The sequence below is a fragment of the Corvus moneduloides genome, chromosome 3 (genome assembly GCF_009650955.1).
Source record: "Corvus moneduloides isolate bCorMon1 chromosome 3, bCorMon1.pri, whole genome shotgun sequence".
Taxonomy (NCBI): domain Eukaryota; kingdom Metazoa; phylum Chordata; class Aves; order Passeriformes; family Corvidae; genus Corvus; species Corvus moneduloides.
In genome coordinates this window covers 101,472,150-101,490,583 of record NC_045478.1, presented here as the reverse complement: position 1 = coordinate 101,490,583, position 18,434 = coordinate 101,472,150, and the positions used below count along the sequence as shown (strand labels likewise).

At 36.2% G+C, this 18,434-nt stretch overlaps 1 protein-coding gene across 1 annotated transcript in view; it reads right to left on the bottom strand.

Moving 5' to 3' along the window:
- Window positions 1–2,791: 2,791 nt before the first annotated feature.
- The window catches only part of SPATA17 (spermatogenesis associated 17), an 88,161-nt gene continuing 72,518 nt past the window's right edge, over window positions 2,792–18,434 (bottom strand). The window contains exon 10 of the mRNA XM_032103010.1: window positions 2,792–5,377. Within this exon, the coding sequence (XP_031958901.1) occupies window positions 5,297–5,377 (81 nt within the window). The 3' untranslated portion in view covers window positions 2,792–5,296. The remainder of the gene's footprint in view (window positions 5,378–18,434) is intronic.

The following is an 18,434-nucleotide window of genomic DNA, read 5'->3' as shown; positions in this document are numbered from 1 at the left end:
AGATGACAAAGGTTGACAGTAGAAAATGATCTGACGGAATCAAATGAAGAATGTGGACAAGGAATCACCACCATCCCATGCTACAAACTTTGAATAAGTGAGAAGGTGACTAAACCTAGCCTCACCTTCTTCTCACAACAGTACACAAGATGCATCTCTCTCAAATTTATTAGCACTGTCCCTTCCTAAAAACTGAGTCATTGTGAGCTTGTCCAGACTGCAACTACAAGTGCCCCTTATTTGTACCATGACATACAGAATGTAAAAGGCTGGGGTTTTGACATTGTTGAATATCTTCAGCCAAAACAAGAACAACCTTAACTTTCATTAGACAGCATAAATAAATTAAGGGTGAAAAAGAGGGTTCAGTTTGGGATAATTCTGATCTAGTTTGTACATGTTATTAGCTGTTATAATAATCTAAACTGGTATTTGAGGATGTGACCATGTCACACGTACAATAGCACCAGTAAATGGATTTTTTTTAACTGTTATATACATAGAATCTCAACAATTTTCTTGAAGTGGCTGAGTGATTTATCTCAACAGATTTCTGCACTTGGGATTTTCTTTCCTCAAAGATGCTCAAAGGAAGCAGTTTAATGCAAACTCTCAATATGTCACATTTTGGCAGTGATTGCTTAATGCAGCAGTGCACAAATGAATTGCTCCACTGCATCCTCTGATCATGAATATGAATCGGAGTACTATAAACTGAACTCAATGTACTGATAAGTGACTGCATCTGATTGTGCCAGCAGCCAGATGATTTTCTCATTAATGAGCTGAACTATTAAAAGATGTAAAATATGAAGCCAAGCCAGCATTGCCCAAGCCTCTTTGCTGACATTTTTCCAGGCCTACCAGAAAGCTTTGTCAACTAGTGAAAGAAAATTCATCCCAAAAATCCTTCTATGAATGAAGACAAATAAAAGCTTCAAGGGGCAAATTCTGTTTCAGATTACATGGATGTGACTCCCTTGTAGCGTTTCTACTTTAGTATGGGACAACCCAGATTTTGATATTAACAAATTATGCTCCTCTTTTGCTTTTCACTCACTGCTACTCTGCGTATAGGAGCCCATGGCTGCCAGGAAAAGACAGAGAACATCATTTGACTAAGCAGAACTTCTAAATTCATTCAACTGAGAGCATGGGTTTATGGAAGGCTTGTGGCAAACAGAGCCTTTGGAATAACAGTAAGCTGCTAGAAATATTTTTAATTTGCATGTTTTCAGAGTCTTATTCAATTTCAAGCACTGATGTGTAAAACTCCATTATTGTTTGCAAGCATCACCATGTTGCTTTGCAGTTTAAATATGGCCCCATCTCATTTGAAAGCCCCTGCAGTACAAGTCCAGAATGAGGCATCTAGATCAGTTGCAGAACACCTAAACTTTCTAGATCTCTGCTCCTATAGAAATGTGACATGTGGATAACTACAAAAAAAAAAAAAAAAAAAAAAAGAAGAAGAAGAAAAAAAGAAGAAAAAAACTCCAAACCTGTTTCTTGAAAGCTCCAGTACAGGACCAGAAAAGTGAAGAGCGTATCTGCAGGCACCACCACTACTATGGCAAATCTGCCTCTAGAGGGCATTGCAAGCTAAATGTTTTCCCTCACAAGTGTTGAGAACATCTTGGATCAGCCCAGAAGGCAGTTCTTAAATTACCTAAATTAAGAAATTTTGCTGTGTTTACTACATCAGCTATGTAGCAGTCAAAAAAACTATTGGGCAGCAATACTGAAGGATCTTTAATCCACTGAGCAACAGCAGATAGTTTTGGTAAGAATAGATGTTACCAGACATTTTCTAATATACCTGAAGCTTCTCAGGATGAGACAGGTTGTGAGCCAATTTTTGCACATAGCTCTTTCCTTTTAATGCCTTTGCCTGCATCTTTCTACGAGCACTGCCATCCCCACAAGTGGTTGAATCCAAAGATCATTGGTCTTTAGCAAAGAGGTGCAAAGCAGCTTTGAACCCTCAGCACCTGGCATGTAGAGAGAGGCCAGTGCATCTGATACAAACCAAACATCATTATTATTAAGGTCTATGATCTATAAAAATTGCTCAGATATAGGTGGGCATCAAGGTATTAGGTTCCAGGCTTTTTGTATGTAAGACAAAAATATGTAAGTGACACACCATGAGATGCTCTGGTAGTGCACTGAGAGGATGGGTTCTTCCCAGTATGTGCTGTTTTCTAAAGGTGTTCTTAAGCCTCTGCAGACATGCAGCAGGAAAAATCTAAACAGTATTTTTTTTCCTCTGCACATGTAAACTAAAGCAGTTCAAATTACAAAAACTACTTTTCTTCTGCTGAAAAGCAAGGGCCATTCTTGTCTTGCTGCATGCTGAAGGCCCTATTTTGTTATTGCAGAGAGCAGCAATCCGGTCCTTTGCTGTAGTTTGGCTATGGATGCTTTACTATTCACATTTGTTAAACTACAATTAACTGAAATACATTCAATACATTCCTCTTTTTCTGAAGACTGATATTTGTCAAATTCCCTACCATCACAGTGATTCTTCTTGATTTTCAGGTACTGCTGTGAGAGTTTTGCTAAATGTCATAGTAAACTACATTTCTAAGAGGCTACAAGTCTTGCAGGGTCATCAAGGTCCAGGAGGTCCTTACAAATTTTCAGCTCATTTTCTGGTGCCATTCTGTGTGTTAAGATTTTGTACTGTGAGAATAGATTTTAACATCTCCTATAAGAAAGAAATGTCTTCTCTGAAGTACATAGCATGTTATGAACCAACAATTTTATTAATAAGGAAAACCCAGAGTATACAAAATGTTAAAAAAAACATTATTCAAATATACTCGAAAAAGCAATTTGATAATTAAAACAGAAGGGGAAACTATATCAGTAAGAAAGTTGTACAGGAGTAAAGTAAAACCACTTACACTATCAGTATTTATACTGATAGACAGTTGGTTACATAAGGACATCATCAAAATTCTTCCTGTCTTGTTCATTATATTACTGCAGTGAATAGAAATATCAAAATTTTAGCTTTAACTGGCTTTAGTTAAAACTGTAAAACATTTTGATTTAAGCAAGACAGCAAAACAAAATGGCCCCTCTAGAATAATTATTAAATAGTTTGTCTAAATGTAAATGAGAAAGTGATGGATATACTTAATGAGAAATAAAAGGATTCCGGGATTATACTGTGGCCACACAAAATAGTTTGGATGCTATGTGCTCATGAATGACATAAATTCTGTTTGAACTCCAGATAAAGAAAATTGGGTTCCCTGTGAAATACAATTTGCAAAAGATGCCCAAAATCCAAACCTCACAGGTAATACGTTTGCTACTTTATTAGTTTTGTGGATGCTTATTTATCTAATAAAGTAAACAGACCTGGTTTTTGTGTAAGAATGTTTCTGGTTATCTACATAGAAACAGAAAAGCTTTGGTATTTTTTTGGTAAGAGGAGGAAAGGTGTCTGTGTATCAAACAATTCCCATTGGAAGTGTGTAACCTCCTTCTGTGCTCTGGACCCTCAGCTATGAGCACTACCACCCTGCAGTAAGGGCTGAGTGGGAGGCTTTGCTTTGTCCTGGGGTCAGAGATACTGAAAGGAAGAAAGAGAAAGAAAGATTAATCTGATAAAGGCATTGCCATTTCTAATCGGACTGATGGGAAACTGTGGTAGGAAGTTAAAGAGGCAACACAGGGTGAATTACTGTAATGAACTACCTTAAAGCTGGAGCAATCAAATAGATAGCTCTCACATATAAAAATTACTGTGCCATCTTTATTCATCAACAGTTTTGCACAAGTGTCTCATGTTCAATCCCTTCCAGGAACAACTAAAGCACTCTGATACATTGGATCAGATTAAATCTTATCTGGGAAACTCAGCAGCTGGGGTGGCTGCTTCCCACTTTCCAGACTTAATTTTTCTTAATACAAATAAACTTTTTAAAGCTTCAAAACAACAAACTCCATAAAGTAATACCAGTAAAGCCCAGTGTCTGCTGTTGCAACCTGCTGGAATGGAGTTGGAAGGGCTTTTACTATGGTGTGTGGTAGCAGTAAAACTTTTTCAGATAGCCTGACAGGCAAAAACCTAGAGAAGGGAAATTTGTGACTCCTAGTTTATAGAATCATAGGATGGCTGAGGTTGCAAGGGACCTTAAAGATCATCCAGTTCCAACCTCCATACCATGAGCAGGCACACTTTCCACTAGACCAGGTTCAGAAAGTATTGATACAAGCAGATATTGAGGTTTTCTTCACATTTATAGGGGCCAGAAGAATCAAATGAAAAAAACTAGTAATAAAAAGCCTACCACTAAATAACAGATAAACAGATATATTTGATTCAAATATAGTCAAATGATATGAAAAGCAAATATGGTATCATAGAAAACTCAGCATAAAACTCCTGTAAAAATTCACTCACATGATTTTAAGAATCAGCTTATAGTTTGATCTTTAGATATGCTGAGATCTTCCCATGATGCTGAATTCCTTGAGCCTTTTGAAGTGGATGGGCTCTGAGGATACTCAATATTTTGCAGGACTGCTTGCTAATGGACAGAGGAAAGAAGTATCAGTTTTGTGTCATCAAATGTGTTCTTCTGACCAAGCATCACACGATTATGTACTCACAGCATACAGGACTACGAGTAAATGCACAGGTAGTGATAAAGGAAATTAAGTGGAAATAGAAAAACTGATCCAGTAATAAGGTATATATGTTTTCAGAACTCTTTTTTTTTCCAAGACTGAAATTCTTTCACCCACAGAAATGCTAACAGGATTTTAAATAGTATTTTATCTTCCATGTAGATGCCTATCCTGCACTTCTGAAGTCACAGATTGGTTAAGGATACCCAACAAGACTGAAGATGATGAACAACCCTGATGAACCAGATATGTTTATAGTTGTGAGAAAAAAAAGAGATACAAATTTCTAAACTTTTTTTCTTTTTTAGAGTTAACCTCACTTACAAATGTGTAATAAAGAAATGTGATTCCGAGTATTTTATTTGATGACACTGGTTTTGTATCCTAAGTTGATAATACTAAATAAAATATAGCAGAAATAATTTTCTTAAGATAAATTTTTTTAAAAAATAAATATTTTTTGATAAATCTTGGAAGCCATATTGCCTAAATATCAAGCAAAATCACTTAACATTACTTCAGACACAGTACAAATCACAAAAGGTGTATTTTATGGGACATTCAGTCAACATGCTGCTGTATATTTGCTGAAATACATTTATTGACTACTTTTCATGTGTCTTATAGTTTGTAGTTTCCAGGACAACTACACTATTTGCCCAGTGCTGGAGTAAGTTTTTCCAAACTTTTCAAAGAGAGCAATCGATGAAAACAGTGTTTCAAAGTCCTAGAGAGAAGAGAGACAAAAAAATGATGTTAGGCTTAAATGGGTTTGCCTTTTTTTTAAGGTATTTCAGAGTTCTAAATATTGTCTTCTAGTTACATTTTATTATGTAAGATAGAATGTAAATTATGCAAAACAGTGGATATTAAATATACATTTTTACATTATATGAATATTACCTTGAAGAGGAGCACAAGCATTTTTAATTGCAAGAAAAGATGTATTTTAAACTCTCAGCCACTATAAGAACTGCAGAAATTTCCTGCTCTAGAAACTAGATTTTAGAGCCTTTGGCAAATCATGGTAAACAAAAGTTTATTCTCCTCCCTGGCAACCAAGCAGGTTAAGGAAAGCACAACAGCCCTGCTATATTTTAACTTTTCTACCTTGCTTAACTTTGAAATATGGATACTAAACCAGCTCCATAAGAAATGGTAAAAAAAAATTAATATATATTACGTAAATATTAATGGCAACAAATTGATTAGGAGAAGCAGGGTGATCCCTGAACATGTGTTTTTCCCAGGAAAAGTTCTTACTTATTACATTTAATTTTTTAAATGCAAATGCTTAAAAATCTAAATTGAATAAGGGAAACACAAATGAAACTATGCCTTAAGAGTACGATGTCAATTCAGCCAACAAACGAGAAAGTAAAACAAACTAAGTGTTGTAAACTATATTTTATTTGTCTACTTACTAATAAATACTCCTGGTAAATTATTAGCAAGTCCATGGTATTTAGGATCAAGGTATTACAGTCCTAATAAAATTATTTTCTCTGAACCTGAAATACTGAGGATAGTATAACAATAGAAAACACTTGGTTTACATTAAAATGGTTTTTACTTTTAGAAAGTAACATGCCACAGATGAACTCTCAGCTTTTTAGGATTTGATGGTTCATTTTTAAGAAGTCGCTCTGAATACTTTGTACTGTTTTCTATTGACAACAAGTAGCTCTGCAGAAGCGGATGAAATTGAAACATCTTCATGGGATGTCTGAGGCCATAAGTGAATGAAAGTGAAGTTTTATCTTTTCAACTCATTTCCCAATTTGAAAGGCTTCATTTTCTCTTAAAAAGAGAATAATTTTTTTTTTTTTTTTTTTTTTTTAATGACATGAAACAGAATTATCACTCCCTGGACAATTTGGATTTAGCTGCTTCACAAACAACAGTTCAGCTGCATCTCTACAAACAGAGCACCTCTGAATTCTAGTAAACGTCATGCAAACACTGACTGGTCCCACCTGCATTTCATCTGCATTGCACGTTGCCAAAATGGAACCATATCATTTCTTACATCTCATAATTAAATTTGTTAACTATGATTCCTCCAAAATTCTGGTGCATAAATCTCAAAATAGCAAGGCAGATATACACTCAAAATTAAATAATCTGACTATTCCATTCTTAAATGATTCACAAGATTTACTTTTTAATCTTTCTCTATGCCTTTGACTGGCCAATTTCTTATTCAACAGAAACAGCCTACTTGCTTATTTTCATATTAAACTTTAAGCATGGCACAATATTCTAATTTTCAGTGTCTGTTCAGCATCACAAGCACCTTCTTACTGCAGGAAAAGTTGTCCATATAATTATTATAATAAATATTATAGTATCTCCAACACAACTGCAAATGGTTTTCTTCTAAAGTGAAGCTAGTTATATTTAATTCAGTAAATTAACCAGACTAATTCTGTTCATGGGAATGGAAAAATCAACAAACCAGCTTTAGTTGCTGAGAAAGCAAGCAGATAATCCAGCAATAATTTAGGATTAAGCAGTAATTCAGAGCAGAACACGATATCCATTATTTTTAACATAGGAAGTCTCTTATTAATTAACGCGCAGGACAGTTACGTAGAGCTTAACAAATCGTGAACAGTTTAACAAGTGGTGAGCGTTGGGTGAGACAGGGAAACCAGTGAAACCTGTGCACCCCCCATATCAGGATAAAATCAGGAATGGGAAGGCTGAGCATTATAGAGATCTTCATTTGCTGGAGCAGACGGCTTTTGCTATTAGGATTCCTGGCCAAACAAAAACAATTGGCTGCCAAAATTACCTCCTTGGGACGATTTAGGAGCCTTTGAAGTGAACAGTGTTTTTGAGCTGGAACTAAGCCCAGGTCCAGCTTCAAACTCAAATCAAAATGACAAAGAGGAAATTTTCTGTGCCACACGCCCCCGCAGTGTAAGATTACTTTGGTTTGGCAGCTGTACTGTTTATCTTGTTATTTAAAACTATTCCACTAGATGCTCACAACTGAGCATTTAAACAACTGGCTCTGATTATGACGACAGCAGTTATGTTTGACCACATTTAGGAAACATTACAGAGTCTGATGGATAAATAAAAGCATGCTGACTTTAGAGTTACATTAATCAAAGAAGTTAAGAATGTATACTAGATAAATGTTATGCTAGAATTAATATAAAATATAAATATGTTTTTAGGAAAAAGATATTGTTTCTGTTGTTTCTGTATTTGAAGATAAATATTTTAACCAGATTTCGACAGAGAGATAAAGTAAGGCCTGAAAACACCACCTGGCCTTGCAAGATCTACCTCACAGAACTGAAGAGAGTCTGTGTTACTGTACCATTGTAGCAGCATAAAGGGAAAGGAATTGGAAGCCAGGTTCTCACGTCCATCTAATGTGATGGTGAAACGACAACTCAAAACATGCAGGGAAGTCCAGCAATGCACTGCTCATTGATTCTGATAGGAATCATATTGAATTTAAGCTATTTGCTACATGGCATAGAAGTTATGAAGTTATGTAAATAATCCTTTTGAAGAACATAGGTTGTGAGTGGAGAAAAACTAGCTTCTTCAAAATTAGTTTCACCATCAGTTCCTCACTGTTGGTAGCTGGAATGAATAGGCTTACCAGTATGAATTCACACATATTGGTGAGCTTGACCCTATAGTTTTGCACTCTCAGGATCACGGGAGCATGGAGCTGAGCTTTATGGAATTTTTCCACAATGCATTCTTAAATCATGTCATATAATTCTCAGCATCGGAGACCTGTAATTCTCAGTACTGCAACCTACTTTTAAATTCCCAAACAAAGTTGTTTGTAATGCTTCCTTTTTAAACTTGTCCAGGTTTGACTCCTTTCACTCTAGTAAATTTTAAGTGACTCAAGTTCAACTGACAGAGCTTAACAAAACCTATGGACCCTTTCAATACATTTGACTACTTGAGCTTGTGAGCTCATCAGCTCGAAACAATGGAGTCAAAAAAGGTGGCATAAAGCCACCAAAGATTTGTCTCAATCAGCACTCTGATGTCATAATGAGACTTGCCAAATGGTTACATAGTCTATATTTGGAATGTTATTAAAGCAAATTCCAAAGACATTTTTCATCTGACTATGCAGACTTACATAAATACAGATCACGTACAAACGCTGGCAAATGAACAAGACCTTGTAGACCTTCATATTGGTTTGGAGGCCTTTGAAAATGCCTTCTGTGATATTCTAGAAACAAATTTGTACTAACAGTGTTTCTCTCCAAGCAATTTTGAGAGTACTCTACAATATCCTGTAATATAAAAATGTAGTTCAAAATGAGATAGGAATTACAATTGAGTATCTTCTTGGAAATGTAATGAAGTAGAAAGTCAGCTGCCTCAGACCAAAGCAAGAATAGACAAACAGCAGTAGCATATCTACTCACAGATTGTAAGGCAGAGAGCACTATTATTACCACTTATCCTCAGCTTCTGCACACACACTTCAGGTAATTTCATATATCAAATCTCTGAAGTCCATAATAATTATGAAGCTGTTATGCATGTGATAAACTTGGAACAATAAGCATACAATAAACACATTATCTGATTTATAGTATAGCATAGTCTTTTCTTTCTCTGTAATGACAAAATTTGGGTTTGCTGAATAAGCAGGGATTTGGTTGCATAAATGGAGGTTAAAGTTGTGTTAGGTTGTGCGAATATAGATTTCCTTCATAGGTGAGTAGAAGCAACATGTGCAGAAGTGTCAAATATAGATTGTATAATGAAAAGTATTCTCTGTAATGTAAAGCATTCCATCAATAGCAGATATTCAGAGCAGATATTCAGAATCCTTTTCTGAGTCTATCTAAAAATACTAAAGACAATGTATAAATGCATTATGGCAACCATGGCACCATGTGCTGTGAGAAAGGTCAACAATCCATGAAAAGTTTGGACCTCAGAAAAATTCTTTTGTAGTGCTGGAATTGTATCTGTTGCTCCTGTAGTGAATTAGGTCTCTTCTGTTCTTCTCTATATAAAACACCCATTCTAAACATAAATTCTGTTAAGAATTAATGGCAGAAGAAATAACTGAAAAATGAGCACAGCTGCTGGAATCATAATTCTATCTTCATGCTACTGAGTAGTAAAACCAGGAAACAATACTCTGAAACCAATACCCCACAGGTGGACACCAAGACTTCAGAGGATGCAGTGGGAAATTCTGCACATATGTCCCTGCAGCAGGTACGTTCTTAGTGTAGGGTAAGCCACTGAGCAATCTAGCTTTCCCACAAAGCCAGGAAACATCCCACATGCACAACTCCTTTGGAAACCAGGCAGTACTGCCAAGTGTCACTGTAGAGCTATACTCCACAACCCCACCTGTTTAACACTAAGTGGTCATATTTAAGTGTTTCCTATGATCCTAATGCTTGTAATAGTGAAATTAGAGTCTTAAATTGAGCTGTCATAGTAAGCCTCCTGACCTTTTAATAGCCACAGAAGTCTCTAACAAGGAAGCAAACCAGAAACAGCAAGCTTTTAGACAAGTAAAATGTTGATCCAGCTAACTTTTATTCTCAGCAAATTTATCAATACTGGTTAACAATACTTCCAACTAGTACAGGGCCTTCTGACATGACAAAATGAGTGTAACAACCCATTCTGTCAATACAACACAAATGTCATTTCAAGTGCTCAAAACCCACTAAGCTACCCTAAAAAAGATTGATTTATCTGCTCCAGTGTTTCTTTGGGGCAAACTTTTCTCACAACTGAAACCAATTAGTGGGCCTGGCACTTGTAGTGCAAAATGTAGGTCAGCATCAAGTAATAAAAAAGTATTGACTTTTCTCTGTCTGTAAGCAGCATGAAAGGGGTGCCATGGCCTTGTCGTATATGAAAAGAGCTCCATTAATTTCACTTATTTCAACCAGGGCTGTCAAATACTAATGCTTCTATTGCACTTTTCACACAAAGTACATTGACACCAATCCTGGCCCCAGTGTAACAAGTTTACAATATTTCAGTCAGTGAAAGGGGTACTATAATTTTTAATTCCCTGTTGTACATTTAGTCTCTTTAAGCAGCACTGCTCATAAGACTTACTAAGAGATATGAGCTGGGACATTAATAGTGGCTTCACACTTCTTCCCATGGGCAACAGAACCTATTTCTTGGGCACAGCTTCAACAGCTAATTAGCCATAAAGTTCAGGACACAGTTGTTTGGCATAACTCTGTTTTTGTGGCTGGTGGGCACAGACTGCCAATTTTACTTTCTGCTGTGGAGAAAAAAACCAAAACCTAGGAAGAGGTCTTCCATGACTTAAGGCTATAAAATTGAAAAGCTAATGTGTAAACCAATTGGGTCAACCAGCCCATAAGAGATAATAACAAAAGCCTGGATCATGCCTCAGGGACTGGATCTCATTGTGTCAGCACAGAGGTATTGACTTCCAGGGAAAAGCATGCCTAATCAGAGTTCCCTGCCCCACAGCTGACAAGGGACCACTGCTGTGATGAAGGGGGTAGAATTGCACCTTTCTCTATTCAGCTGACCAGCACAATGCAGAGGAGGAGAAGGAACCAACATGTACCTCCTCCTTCAACTGTCTACTACTGCTACCCATTTGAAAACCTCTACATTTTGTTCTTTCTGGTAGGAGCAATAAAGTTTTCATGGAAGCACAGGATATTTTAGTAGCTTCTCCATATTGTGGATAGACACAGCAGAGGTCAAAACATTATGATTCTGTTTCCCTCTATTCTCTGCAATTTGCCTTCTAAACTGACTTTTCTTTTTTTCAAGTGAATTTTATGGTTCTTGTTGACAAGCTTGAGGACTCTGAGTGTGATGTCTAACTCATTCCCCAATTACCTCCTGCAAATGCAAACATCACCACCAACAATAAAACTCTTTGATTTAAAAAGACTGGGTGACTATGGTAGAAGGCAATTTTCTACTTGCTTTAATGACTTTGTAAGTCTTACCTTTGAATCAACTTGCTATTAGATCTTAAAATAAAATTATATTGTACAGCCATCATAAAAGACAACTTTATAACCTTCTGTGTTACGCATACATCAGGCAAGTTTCTTTCTATTTGTTAGTTTTAGTCTTTTATTGACATTATGATAATGTGTTGTAGAAAAGAATCAGGAAATTATGTTCACAGTAGGAAATTTAACAACACTATTTTAATATCCTATCTTCCAAACAGAAAGAGAAAACATTAATTGTTACTTAATTTATGTAACAAACATTTCATTATTTTTACACTTAATTTTTCATGGATATTTATAACTATCACTGACTCTTACATGTTTTATCTTTTATGAATTAAAAATGAGGAAACCAAACTCAAACAGAGCTTGCTAGAAGTTACGAAAGATTTCTAATGATGGCTTATGAGTTTGAAAAAGCACTGACTTGATAATCACATAGTTTTAGATATTTTCTGTGTGATGTGTCAAGTATGAGCAGCACAGCGATGTGTGCTCCCCTGGGACAGCCTAACATGGAAATTATAACTCCATTCCTCCCTTTCTGTAGTATTTGGAGAAGTGTTCTGCTACTAATCTGTGCTCACTGAAGTTTCCTTTCATAGCTCAGCAGCTAAATTGTGCTAATTTGTGTTTTGGAGATAGTTGGAGACAACTGACAAAAATCAAGTTCTAAAACCGCTTGTCATCACCTGTGCAAGGTAGGAGAGGATGTGTTCTAGGCTTGAAAAGAGCCTATTTTAGCTCCTGCATGGTTAGTAGCAGTTTGGACAAAGGAACAAAAGTGTATCCCGTTTCATAGCTGCACAAATGAAGCTATGACATGACAGAAAATAATGTTGCTCTTCAGAATGCAATAGTTTGAGCCATTGTACAAGGAAAGCACAACTATTCCTAAACTAGTAAGATATTCTATGATTGCTGTGTTCATTAAGGATTACAAATGTGTCAACCCTTACTGTCCTTTCTCACAAGCAAAGGCAAATTATCTCTGGGCTTTGATGGAAGTTTTGTGCAAGGAAGGACAAAGGGAAAAAAAAGGGCAAGGATTTGGTCCAGTAAATTACTTTTTCCTGTAAGTGTTGCCTCTGTAAAATTAACCTGGGATCTGAAACTAGGCTATCCTTTTTGTCATGTGTAATATAACCAGCAATGAACATTTGTGGTCCAAATTTGCATTTGTTACATTTACTTAGTACCCTGCAGTCATTGTTGTTGCCCAAGGGGAAGGAAGGGTGGAATTCCCAGTTGTAACCTCTACATTCATTTATTCCATTTATTAATGATCTGCAAGCCAGGCACTGTCTGGTCCTTCCTCTCAAATATGGACTAGCTTTGCAATGCTTTAGGAAGAAATACATTCTCCCTTATAAATAACTGTTCAGTTAATTAATTTCTTTATGTGTGTAAAGCTCATCTACTGAAGAAGAATAAGTCACCCTGATGTAGACACTTTTCAGGTACTTTTAGACCTGTTCAGAGTTGGTATCAATATTACAAGTATAGTTTGCCACACAAAGTTACAGTGCATGCTGTACCATACTTTAGGCAATGTTATGAAACATCACCCAAATTCTATTCTGAATGTCTGTATATGAACCAAAATTGCCAAAGATAATACTCTATTTTTTCAACTATGTAGCCTTTTTTTTACAAGTAAATTAAATTAAGAAACCAATGTGAATTTCTCCGCAAGCTATTTCATACTTGGATACCCTTGAACTTTACTGAATCTGGGCTAAAAAACAAATGTGCAGTTGAAATAGTTCAGTAAGTATTCAGAATCCCAAGAGATGTTTATTTGCTATTGTCATGCAAATGCCTACCTCTTAGAGTGTATTTTAACCAAATATTTTTGAAGAGGGGAGTAGGAGTTCATCTTAATCTATTTAAGATGTATAAATAACATTGTCAAGAATGAAAACACTCTAATGAGAAATATACAACCCTTTAAAGAAGTTATTAAATCTGAGGTGGAACTATGCCTAACACTGCATTCCTGTGTACAGAAAAACACAGACTTAAAAAGCATCTGATGAAAAAAATAAAGGACATATTTTTACCACAGTGCTTGTATTTTTAAACCAACTTCTTGTCCCGCCCATCACACACACTCTGCTAGCAACAGGACTTGCATGAGAAACTACTGCACTTAGGGATAAACATCCTGACTTATGCCATTTGTAAGCTGCCCCTTCATTGTCTAATCTGTTCAACTACCACATTCTCTTTCCAGCTGAAAATAAGCCAGTGCCAAGTGCTCACTGCCAAGACAAGCTCAGAACCACTTTTAACCTGCAAGACTAAAGCCAGAAAATGTTTAACCTGCCAAGATCAAGTTGCAAGTCTCTCTAAGTTGCCAAAATCTTGCCACCAGGAGTCAAGGAGGAAAAAATCGGAGTTTAAATCCTCAAGTGAAAATATTTTTTATCTTATTTGGCTTCTGATATGCAGCAAAACCAGTACTCCAGTTAGATATCATCTGGCTTCACATGGTTCTGGATGACACTTTCTAACCTGGTTGCTTTTTGTGATGAAATGACTAGATACATAGATCAAAGGAGAACTGTGGATGCTGCTGTCTGGCTGAGCTTTAACAAGGCTTTCAACACAATCTCCCAGAGAATCCTTTCAACCAAGTTGGTAAATTATAGTCTAGATGTGCAGACTAATAGATGTAATAGCTGCCTGGAGTCTCAGGTTCAAAAGGTAGCAATGAATGGCTTCTCGTCTAACTGGAACCTGGGTACCAACATATTTCCTCACGGGCTGTCTTGGGGCCTATCTTAATATCTTCCTTAGAGACCTGGAGGTGGAGATGGAAGGCACTCTGCTCAGGTTCCTGGAGAACACCAAAGTAATGGGTACCATGGAGACACTCAGGGGCTATCATTCAGAGTGATGCAGACAGGCTGGAGGAATGGCAAAGATTCGCCCCAGAAGCAAAGCAGGCTGGAGACTGACGGGCTGGGCAGCAGCTCTGCAGAGGAGGACCTGGTGGTCCTTGTGGGCAGCTGGCTAAACATGAGTCAGCAATGTGCCCTGGCACTGATGAAAGCTAAAGAGAAAACCAGCTTTCCTCTGCCAGAAATATATGCTACCTTCAGAAGAGACAAAAATGATCAAACAGGAATATTTTCTAATTTTGCAGGCAGCTTACTTTGCAGATGGGGCTAACACTAGAGAAACTACTCATCTCCCATTCAGTGTTTACAAGTGTTCTCAATTATCAATAAAAAAGGAACAAAAGCTTTTAGACTAATACCTATTGCTATTTTTTCTGTCTTTATGCATACGTGATAACATATCTTCTTTATATGTCATGTTTTCAATGGCACTTTTTCTTCTGTGTAAATCTGCCAGTTCTTCGATACAGTTCAGGAATAGCTTCAGCTACAGTGATTACTCACTCAGGTGCCACAGATTTGTTTTGGCATTGGCACAAAGTCAGTTCTGACAAACCTGCTGATTAGAAGCTTTGGGGAAAAGAACAGCTGGTATTTATAGCCAAACATTGTTTCAGATTCAACACTGTTCAGAAAAATTATATGGATTACATGTACTAGCACAAATTTTAAAAATAGATTGCTGACTAATTCAAAAACTAAAACCATGCTGCATTGGTTCTGATATGAATACATGTTATGTATATACTAAATGCAACAACTTGTGCTGCAATATTCTATGGTAGTCCATAAGCAAAAGTTTATTTCATTTTTCAGTTGGACAACTTCTGAACTAAATTCAACACTCTGTTGGCCACATTGAGGAAAGAATTTAGCCTGAGACTTTAACATCTACACCTTTAATGTCTATACAGAACTTTCAATGTATAGCTGAGTATGATTATATCTTATAAATGAAGAGGAACTGGGAATTTTTACAATGTTTTATATGCTAATTTATTCATTGACAGTGTAGTAGCAATACAAGTTATACTGTAAAGTTTCCCATACTTCTCTGAGGACTTCAGATTTGAACTGAAGTGTGGAAATTCTTTAAATAGCAACACATTTTGGTCTTCCTTTTGCCAAAGGCTTGGGCATCTGCAAAAACTACAAATCATGTCAAACTCTTTGAGTGATATATGGAAGACCACAATCCACTAGGAAATAAACTAAGACGAAGTCATTCATTTCATTTAGGTCTTTCAGTGGGATTTAAACCATCCAGCCCACAAACCATGTCTCATGAGATTGCAGTGTACATCCAGCCCACAGTAATAATGATTACTATACATATATGTGTATATGCTTTATTGCTACCTTTAGCTGGATTAAAAACAATATATCAAATTTTATATTTCTGCTTCTTTTATTAGCTTTCTAGCACTTGATCAGCTGATAGAGGCAATAATGAAATGTTTTTTTATAAACTGGAGTTTGTAAGTCCTGTCCTGAGAATGTAATATTTCAAAAAATAGCCTAAGCTTTGGGGAAAAAACCAATTACAGAAACAGCATTAAAAATGCCAAGCACTGGGCAGAAGCAATTCTGGATCAGTTTAAAAAAGTGATTGATGAAACTCTAATCTGAGCTGAAGGAACAGTTTCACGACAAGCTGTGACCATTCCACACACTTCATTAGCTGCCATAATTAGCCTGGTGTTTCAATTTGTTAGAACTGGTGGGGACAATTTTACTCAGAATGCAAACATCAAAAAACAGGGTGCCTCAGACTTCAGAAGAGGCTGATGAGAAGCTTTTCTAGTCTCTGTTAACTAAAAGATTAATTACAGCTGATGGGAGGCTGTACTCTGATTGTCACTCTGTCTATGTGCATTACTTTTAGCATTAGAAGAAAGACATGGTTGACACTACACTGCTCAATCAAGCAGCTTTGCATTAGTGTACAAAGTCTGTTAATGTGCAATGTTTTATTGTTTCTCTTTTTCCTTTTTCCCCCCCTGCGTTTGAGACTCTCATACCTAACAAGTTATTCTTTAAAAGAGCAGGGTGTTTGGTTGGCAATGATAAGCACTTACCACATATGCTGCCATTCCTTCATATGACTACAGGTGAGAAATCCTGACATGTCTCAAAGCTACAAGCCGGGAATGTTATTAGTTCCTATTATTGCAGTCAAAATGTAAATTCCTTCTCAAATAGTCTCGTTATGAGAAACAAAACCAATAGAGTTGTGAAACTGGTACTGTGTGCTTCAGTCTTTATACCCTATCCCCTCTACCTGAGGTGTGGTTACCACTATACATTAACTCATCAAAGCTTGTAAAGTTATTTATATGGAAGTGAAGTCTGAATTTGAAGTGCAAAGGTTAGTCCTGACTAATTCCATACCTTTTATTCTAGAACATTAACACATGGCAATACAGCTACTCATAAAAACACTCCTTATGTAGATATGCCTTTCAGTTTCTCTAAAGTATTATGCTGAGATCAACAAAAACTGTAAGAGAAGAAATAATATAGTATATCATGGTGGAACATCCTTTTATCCTGAGTTTGTAAAGGGCATGTTGAGACCAGCTCTTCATTGCATTAAATGAATAAACAGTGTACTGTATTCCAAAGTGAATATCATAACGTGATTTAAAATGGGTCAAATGAGTTCAGAATTGATTCATAATATAAATTTTAAAGAAAGAAGTAGTAGAAACTTATGTCAAACCATTAAGACAATAAGCAGTCTGTACTACTTTCCATGTCTCATTCACTCCAACATAACTGCACAAAGCTTTTACTGAGGTTTTTCCTATTCAAGGAATGTAAGTTTCTCTGAAATTAATTTTTCTGCAATGAAGCTCTGAGAATAATGTACATTTGCTCTCTGGAGAGAGCATCAAAACAAACAAAAAACCCCCCAAACTTACAGCCTTTCTTTCAACTTGGGCTCATACCTGGCATAATATCTTAAAATTCTTCCAGAACACCTATAGGTATTATTAGCATTTAAATTATAAAACTATACAATCATAATGAGTCAGTGTAACAAAATCTCTATCTCAGACATCATTTCAAGATACAAGTCTGTAGTTCTAAGTGTATCTGCTGCAAGAAAGTCATCAAAATATGTGTCTCTGATCTTAGACCTCAATTTTGCAAACTCACCAGCAATGCACATTTAAAGACGAGATTAAAAAAGTCTATTTTTCTGAGAAAATAGGTAACACCATTTTTCCTAGAACATTCTGTCTGAATGGCATGTATTTACATATTGCTGATATTCATTACGGGCCAGATCCTTACGTGATGCCAATTAGCCTAACTCCATGGATATATCTCAAGTATGCTACGGCTCAGGACCAGCTCTCAAACCTGCAGGTTTCAACAGTTGTATGGCCCATGTAATTCTCAGAGGATTGTGAAAAGCTTTCGGTTACTTTAATTTCAACTCTATTTAACAAGCACAAACAAGGTCTTGGTGAGTATTATCAAATAGTAAGTAGCTTGCTTTTGCAGATAAGTTCCATAAAGAATTTCAAGTGACTTCGAAATATAGCCTTTTTAATTCAATATTGTGGCAAATTGAATTGAGTTGAAATACATTATGTTTGACATACATATAAAAAATTCTACTTAATTCCAAGAATACTGAATAGCCTATCCAAAACTGACTAGGCAAGGCCAGGGATTTCCTGGTTTAGTGTATGGATTTTGAATTCCAACAAAGAAAATCATATCAAAATAGTCAATGCCTAAAACAAACATAAACAAAATAAATTAGGTGTAACTCCAGTATCTACTGTTTCTAGATTAACTGATTTTTTTTCCAATTTAAAACTGTGCCACAAGTTACTGTAATGTACTCTAAGCATGTACTGAAGAAATTGGGCAA